This window comes from Salmo salar, chromosome ssa18, assembly GCF_905237065.1.
Source record: "Salmo salar chromosome ssa18, Ssal_v3.1, whole genome shotgun sequence".
NCBI lineage: Eukaryota > Metazoa > Chordata > Actinopteri > Salmoniformes > Salmonidae > Salmo > Salmo salar.
In genome coordinates, this window is record NC_059459.1 from 65019724 (window position 1) to 65028657 (window position 8934).

Below are 8934 nucleotides of genomic sequence, written 5' to 3' on the forward strand. Positions count from 1 at the left end.
CAAGCCTAAGATCACTATGCGCAATGCCAAGTGTCAGCTGGAGTGGTGTAAAGCTCAATGCCATTGGACTCTAGAGCAGTGGAAACACATTCTCTGGAGTGATTAATCACGCTTCACTATCTAGCAGTCCAACAGACAAACCTGGGTTTCGCCCATAATGCCCATGATTTTGGAATGAGATGTTCGACGAGCAGGTGTCCACATACTATTGGTCAAATATTGATTTGCGGTATCAACTAATGCCCGTAGCAATATAGTGGAGTGATACAGCATACACTGAGTATAGCAAATATTGGGAACACCTTCCTAATATTGAGTTGCACCCCCCAACTTTTTACAATCAGAACAGCCTCAATTCATCTGTGCATGGACTCTACAAGGTGTCGAAAGCATCCACAGGGATTCTGGCCCATGTTGACTCCAATTTATCCCACAGTTGTCTCAAGTTGGCTGGATGTCCTATGGGTGGTGGACCATTCTTGATGCACACAGGAACTGTTAGACATGAAAAACCCAGCAGCATTGCAGTTCTTGACACAAACCGGTGCTCCTGGCACCTACTAGCATACCTCTTCAGAGGCACATACATCTTTTGTTTTTCCCATTCACCCTCTGAATCACACAATCTATGTCTCAATTGTCTGAAGCCTTAAGAATCCTTCTTTAACCTGTCTCCTCCCCTTCATCTACCCTGATTGAAGTGGATTTATTAACAAGTGACATCAATAAGGGATCATAGCTTTCACTTGGTTAGTCTATGTTATGGAAAGAGCAATTTTATTATTTCATGTTGTGACGTTGATCCACAGATGAGAATCCTGGTCCTTCTCTCGATCATAAGAACTGAAATTATCCTCTGCTGTCTGATCATCTTAATCATTGTCTACACCACCAGGAAATAGATCAAGCTAAGGCCAGTGTATATAGACTAGAAATGGGTTTTGGAGTAAAGTAGGAGATACTGTATCATTGCTATGCATTGAAAACTATTATGTATAGAGATTGCTTAGTTGCTCGTGGTGCATTTGAAAAATATTAGCCTGCAACTTTTAATTCAATTGATCATCAGCATCCTTGCTTATGCTGTATGTGTTAATTGATTGAACTGCTCTCCTGAAATCCCTGTGTTCAGAATGCACCTTCTTTTTGCATTAATTTTGCATTGTTCAATCTATTTAAACATCTGATATGGAAAAAAACTTCTTCCATCTCTTGGGTTTTGTAAATTAAGTGTGCCTGTATGAATGTTTGTCCAGAGGGTTTCTGCAGAGACAACCTAATGTTACCATGCTAAACCCACACACTCATCATGCACTCATTGAGCTGTTCACAGGTACCTGAACACTTTGATCTGTTGTGAGCTCAAGACAAGGCCGTCTCTTTGCTTGTATAGGCCTGGTTGACCTTTCACTCACTATGTGGTTCCAGCTGGGTGTCTATGTGGTGTCAGTCAGTTACTCTCTTTAGTCGTTGTTCACACCCATGACAGTTAGAAACACAGTTCCACTGACACACTGCATGCTATAATCTTGATCATTTTTGCACTTTATGTTTTGGAAATACAAAGTCTTAGTTAAATGTGAGGTATTTGCAAAATCAGACATTAATGCAGCTTTAGTTTTCAACAAATGTTGAGTTGGGACACAAAATTGGAAACACTTTTACTGACATCAAAACCTTTTTGTCAGGTTCAGCATCCAGAAACCCAACCGTTGTACAGCAACCTGTTTGTCAGGGGTGTCGGGCGTCGTAAAGGACAGACCAAGGCGCAGTGGATATCGTGCTCATCTTCTTTTTTATTACTAGTGAACACTTAAACAAAATAAACCAACGCCAAACAACAGTTCCGTAAGGACACAAGGACTATACGAAAAACAACCACCCACAAAACCCAAAGGAAAATAGGCTGCCTAAGTATGACTTCCAATCAGAGACAACGAAAGACACCTGCCTCTGATTGGAAACACACTCGGCCAAACCTGGAAAACGGAACATAGAAAATGAAAACTAGAACCAAAATCCCCTAGACCAAAAACCACAAAACACACAAAACAAACACCCCCTGCCACGCCCTGACCATACTACAATGACTAAAGACCCCTTTACTGGTCAGGACGTGACACTGAGTCAGTCCAGCCAGGAGACTGTGACTCTGAACTGTACGATATACACTGAGACCTGTGCAGGAGAACATAGTGTCTATTGGTTCAGACATGGCTCAGGAGAATCCCATCCAGGAATAATTTACACCCATGGAGACAGGAGTGATCAGTGTAAGAAGAGCCCTGAGGCTGGGTCTCCTACACAGAGCTGTGTCTACAACCTCCCCAAGAGGAACCTCAGCCTCTCTGATGCTGGGACTTACTACTGTGCTGTGGTCTTATGTGGGGAGATACTGTTTGGAAATGGGACCAAGCTGGACATCAAGGGCAGGTGAAACAACTTACATTTTTGTTAATATCTATTGTATAATCTACTGTGTAAAACTGCATACAGTACTAGTTATTTAGATCACATAAGAAATTGTGCAATAATTTTCCCAGACAATGGCGCAGACCCTCTTCTCTTAGTGTACTGCCTGAGTGCAGCATTGGGTCTCTCGTTTATCCTGATCATTGTCCTTGGTTGCGTTATGTACATCATGAACAAGATAAAGTGTCTGCAGTGTAGAGGTAAGTGAAGTCCATAACAAATAAATGTATGATGTATGTAACAGGTGAAGTCCTTCATAGAAGTTGCTCTTTTTTGATATCACCAGATGTATCTGTAATGGAAGAAGTTGTATCTTAATCTTTTCTGTCTTTCTTTTCAGGACCCGTCTCTCAGACAAGAGGTCCAGCAGTCTCTTCTTCAGATGCAGCGGTAAATAGAATTCCTTATGTTGAATTACCATATAAAGAAGAGTGAAAGGGGTCACAATAAAAACATATAGTAATTTTCTCCTCAATTTTATGATTGTTCTTCACAGGCCCAAGATGCAGACAGTCTCCATTATGTAGCTCTGAATCTGAGCAACAACAAGAACAGGTCTAGAAGTCAGAGAAGCAACATGTAGGAAGAGACGGTGCACTCTGGGATCAGACAGTAGAACTGGATGAATGACACAGCCTTAATTGTTAACTTTATTATCTGTAACTGTAATGAATTAGGTGCATTGCTTCTTTGACAGACTCATTTGACAATGACTTACTTGTGATAAGAGAAATAAAGCGTTTCACAATAATCAAGACAAATTAAGTTGAATGTATTTATCTATTCCATACGCAGGCATCTTTATGCTGCAGTGATGAAAAGTTTTTACTCTTCTCATGCCATTAGCACCCCCTCAAACACACAGCAACCTATTTACAGGTGCTCTGATATAATATCTAAAATAAGACATGTTAGCCTTTTAAGAAGAGATTTCAAGTGTTTTACATGTTTTGTCTTTTTCTTTTAGTGGGAACCCCTTCTCCGCAAAGCCAGTATGGGAATCCTCATGCCAACACGTCAGATCAACAGGTTAGCAGAATTGCTGTATCAAGAGTGAGACTGGATTAGAATATTAAAGCAAAAGAGTACAGCATTAGTTTTGACATAGAGTTTGAATTAAGTGAGTGTGTGTTCATCCTCATAGCTCCACCGTGACAATGATGGCCCGAACTATACTGGCCTGAAGTTGACTGACAAAAAGAGTACCACAACCAGAAGACAGAGGAGAGAACAGAGAGAGGAAGAAACCATCTACTCTGGTGAGTCATAGAGATAGGATGTGACATGTGAGGGTCATCCAATAGGCATCATTCTAAGTTAAGACCCACCCCTCCTCTGAACTCCACATTGATCTTGACTGTTCCAGTGTGACCTGGCTATTATATATACTGCTCAAAAAAATAAAGGGAACACTTAAACAACACAATGTAACTCCAAGTCAATCACACTTCTGTGAAATCAAACTGTCCACTTAGGAAGCAACACTGATTGACAATACATTTCACATGCTGTTGTGCAAATGGAATAGACAACAGGTGGAAATTATAGGCAATTAGCAAGACACCCCCAATCAAGGAGTGGTTCTGCAGGTGGGGACCACAGACCACTTCTCAGTTCCTATGCTTCCTGGCTGATGTTTTGGTCACTTTTGAATGCTGGCGGTGCTTTCACTCTAGTGGTAGCATGAGACGGAGTCTACAACCCACACAAGTGGCTCAGGTAGTGCAGCTCATCCAGGATGGCACATCAATGCGAGCTGTGGCAAGATGGTTTGCTGTGTCTGTCAGCGTAGTGTCCAGAGCATGGAGGCGCTACCAGGAGACAGGCCAGTACATCAGGAGACGTGGAGGAGACCGTAGGAGGGCAACAACCCAGCAGCAGGACCGCTACCTCCGCCTTTGTGCAAGGAGGAGCAGGAGGAGCACTGCCAGAGCCCTGCAAAATTACATCCAGCAGGCCACAAATGTGCATGTGTCTGCTCAAACGGTCAGAAACAGACTCCATGAGGGTGGTATGAGGGCCCGACGTCCACAGGTGGGGGTTGTGCTTACAACCCAACACCGTGCAGGACGTTTGGCATTTGCCAGAGAACACCAAGATTGGCAAATTCGCCACTGGCGCCCTGTGCTCTTCACAGATGAAAGCAGGTTCACACTGAGCACATTGTGACAGACGTGACAGAGTCTGGAGACGCCGTGGAGAACGTTCTGCTGCCTGCAACATCCTCCAGCATGACCGGTTTGGCGGTGGGTCAGTCATGGTGTGGGGTCCTCCATGTGCTCGCCAGAGGTAGCCTGACTGCCATTAGGTACCGAGATGAGATCCTCAGACCCCTTGTGAGACCATATGCTGGTGCGGTTGGCCCTGGGTTCCTCCTAATGCAAGACAATGCTAGACCTCATGTGGCTGGAGTGTGTCAGCAGTTCCTGCAAGAGGAAGGCATTGATGCTATGGACTGGCCCGCCCATTCCCCAGACCTGATTCCAATTGAACATATCTGGGACATCATGTCTCGCTCCATCCACCAACGCCACGTTGCACCACAGACTGTCCAGGAGTTGGCGGATGCTTTTGTCCAGGTCTGGGAGGAGATCCCTCAGGAGACCATCCGCCACCTCATCAGGAGCATGCCCAGGCATTGTAGGGAGGTCATACAGGCACGTGGAGGCCACACACACTACTGAGCCTCATTTTGACTTGTTTTAAGGACATTACATCAAAGTTGGATCAGCCTGTAGTGTGGTTTTCCACTTTAATTTTGAGTGTGACTCCAAATCCAGACCTCCATGGGTTGATAAATTGGATTTCCATTGATTATTTTTGTGTGATTTTGTTGTCAGCACATTCAACTATGTAAAGAAAAAAGTATTTAATAAGATTATTTCATTCATTCAGATCTAGGATGTGTTATTTTAGTGTTCCCTTTATTTTTTTGAGCAGTGTACATTTCTATCTTGCTGTAGGATGCCATTGCAGGGGCCAAGATTCACCTAATATAAATTTAAAATCACTCTGATGCAGAGCATAATTGTTCAGAAAGTGTGAAAGCTGATACTAGGATGTTTTCAGAAGCCTCAAATCCTCAGAAAGAGTGGTTGAGTTTGACTGACTCGATACATTTGTTTTTGTAGAAGTGTACAACACAATGTATATAATGATTTTGAAAATATATGAATTCCTACTTTTGATGATAATAGTTGTAAAATGGACTTCTGTAACCTGCCTTAATGCTTTTGTGATATTTCAATAAACCACTTATTTGCACCAGGCATCAAGTATAGCATTATTATTCATTTTTTTAGCATTATTATTCATCAAGTTGCCAAACTCACCAGAGTTCACTTCCTCCTGAAACCTTGAACTGCCTTCTACAGACATGATTGTGAGAAATACAATGTAAACCCCCTGTGTATGTCAAAGAGGACATATGTACCAGTAGTCTCAGCCACCGACTCAAATGATGAAAAAATACAAACCAGTAACTCTGACTTTACATCATTTGAAGGGCTGGTCTAACTATGATATGCCACAGGACACATGTTAGATTGTAGTTTTAATCAGATGATTTATGCCTGTTCAGACAGCCAATAATATCACTCAGTTCAGTGTTTCCTCCTACTTCATAATGATTACCCCATGAGTGGCATCATATAAAAGGTGCTCTGTTGTCAGACCCACGCACTATGCAGTTCAGAAAGGAAATTATGATTATATATTGGACAATATTTTTGTTTTACGCCAATTTGGGTAAGTTAAAAGTATTAATGTGGATCCTTTTATTTTGTATATCATAGTCTTTTTGAATCCATTTGAATGACTATGTAGTCTGAATAATGATAATAATGTATAATTCTGTACTATACCTTTGTCTGATTTATTTAGTTTGTTTGCTTCACAGGTTGTGCACTTAACAAGGATGTAATCCAACTAGACCCTTTGATAGTTACACAACTGGGACAAAATGTATCTCTCACTTGCTTTTGTCGATCTAATTTGATAGTCAGAGTCTCTTGGTTCAAGCAAACTGTTGGAGAGAAGCCTCTTCGCATGGCATCATCATTTTATCACACTCAAAATAGTCTTTATTCCAACAACTTTAACAAAGACTTTACTGAGACTAAACGTTTGAGTGTGAAGAGAGGACTTGACAGCTTCAACCTAACCATCTCCAAGACGGAGTCAGGGGACTCAGCTACATACTATTGTGTTGCTATGGTAGTGAGCGAATTCAAATTTGGAGAAGGAACTGTTTTAATTGTCAAAGGTAATATAAGTTGCTTTCAAAAAAGTTGGTACTGAATTGTGTTAAAATAATGCTAAATTAATTAATATCTCAGGAAAATAGAACGTACACACAATGATCTTACTCACTCTCCTCAGATTCGCGGTCCAACAGCATGTCTGTACTCCAGCAGCCTGTGTTTGAGTCAGTCCAGCCAGGGGACTCTGTGACTCTGAATTGTACAATACATACTGAGACATGTGCAGGAGAACACAGTGTCTATTGGTTCAGACATGGCTCAGGAAAATCCCATCCAGGAATAATTTACAACAATGGAGACAGGAGTGATCAGTGTGAGAAGAGCCCTGAGGCTGGGTCTCCTACACAGAGCTGTGTCTACAACCTCCCCAAGAGGAACCTTAGCCTCTCTGATGCTGGGACTTACTACTGTGCTGTGGCCTCCTGTGGGGAGATACTGTTTGGGAACGGGACCAAGCTGGACATCGAAGGTAAGCTGTCCATAACCAAAATACCATACATTGTCTCTCAAATGGTGGGAAATATGAATATGTAATTCTATTACTTTCAATTCATATTAGATTTCAAATATAACTTGTATAGCTAATTGTTATGCCAAAATCACTGAGGAATAAAGAATAATAGAAAATAATCAAGCCTTGTTTTTTAAGTTTCAGACCTGTTGGGCGATCAAAGTAATCTTCTTTTCCTCATCATTCGATCTTGCCTGACAACTGCTGTGATTGTGAGTGTGATTGTCAACGTTATACTCTGTGTGAGAATGAAGAGGTCACGATGTGAACACTGTGCAGGTACAATAAATGTTTTCATTCTAATTGCAATAGTAATAATAGTTATAGATCATAAAGTTAGGTGAACGCTCGCTCTCCTTTTATCACTTTCCTCTCTCGTCTACTTCATTTTGAAGCAGAAAATATGACATTCACAGCAGTATGTGTTTTTATTAGTAAACAAGAAAAGTCTTCCAATATATTGAATGTTTTGACGTTTGTCTTTTAGCAGGGACCCCTTTTCAACAAAGCCACTATGGGAATCCTCATTCCAACACCTCAGACCAACAGGTTAGCAGGATCAATTGTACTGTATCAAGAGTGAGTCTGGAGAAGTTTGTTAAAGCAAAAGATTACAGCACTAGATTTGACCCAGAGTCTGATTTGAGTGAGTTTGTGTTTCATCCCCACAGCTCCACAGTGACGATGATGGCCTGAACTACACTGGCCTAAAGTTCACTGACAGGAAGTCCAGGAGACAGAGGAGAGAACAGAGAGAGGAAGAAACCATCTACTCTGGTGTGAGTTATCAAGTCAGGATGTGACAGCCCTCCAATCAGCATAATTTTAAGTTGAGCCCACTGACCTCCACTTTGAGCTTGACTGTGTCTGTGTGACTTAGCTATTTTGTACTTTCCTCATTTGTTGTAAAATGTAATAGTCGGGCCAAGCTGAAGAGACTGTCACTGCATTGGCATACTCTCCTAATATCAACGTAGAATCATTCAGATGCAGAGCATAATTGTTCAGCAAGTGTGAAAGCTGATACTAGGATGGTTTCAGAAGTATCAAATCCTCACCAATAGTGGCTGAGGTTGACTGACTGGACACATCTGCTTTTGCAAAAAGAAGTTTAGCACAAAATACTGTATGTTTAGTTTGCAAATGTCTGAACTCTTCCTTTCGATGATAATGGTTGTAACATGGAACTCTGTAACCTGCCTTTATGCTTGTGTGATATTTCAATAAACATGTTTTTTATTTCCGGAGTTTAATGACTTGCCCAATTCTTACCACTTATTTGTACAAGGTAATCTTAGTGTTTTGTGAAGATCGTTGACAAAATGACAAATAAATCAATTTCTATCCCACTTTGTGTCACAATAAAATGTGAAGAAATCCAATGTTGGTGTAAACTTTCTATAGGCACTGTATGTGCTACTAGTCTCAGAAACCAACTCAAATGATGACAAATACAAACCAGTAACTCTGACTTCATACCATTTGAAGATAAATATCACAACTTTTTGAAAGCGTAAGCATTTTAAAGAGAAACTCATTATTGATTCATCAATGAATACAGACTGTATCAAATCAAATTTATTTATAAAGCCCTTCTTACATCAGCTGATATCTCAAAGTGTTGTACAGAAACCCAGCCTAAAACCCCAAACAGCAAGCAATGCAGGTGTAGAACAAGGTGGCTAGGAA

The 8934-nt window shown here is 41.2% G+C and overlaps 1 protein-coding gene and 1 pseudogene across 1 annotated transcript; both read left to right on the plus strand.

The window, feature by feature from the left end:
- LOC106577721 (uncharacterized) overlaps window positions 1–2437 on the plus strand; it is a 30758-nt pseudogene extending 28321 nt beyond the window's left edge.
- Window positions 2438–2632: 195 nt separating this feature from the next.
- On the plus strand, window positions 2633–8492 carry LOC106577722 (uncharacterized). Its single transcript, XM_045700586.1, has 10 exons — window positions 2633–2672; window positions 2813–2862; window positions 2969–3035; window positions 3440–3501; window positions 3617–3731; window positions 6371–6736; window positions 6853–7203; window positions 7384–7524; window positions 7733–7794; window positions 7917–8492. The coding sequence occupies exons 1-10, from the start codon at window positions 2633–2635 to the stop codon at window positions 8046–8048; spliced, it is 1386 nt and encodes a 461-aa protein (XP_045556542.1). The 3' UTR covers window positions 8049–8492.
- The last annotated feature ends 442 nt before the right edge of the window (window positions 8493–8934 follow it).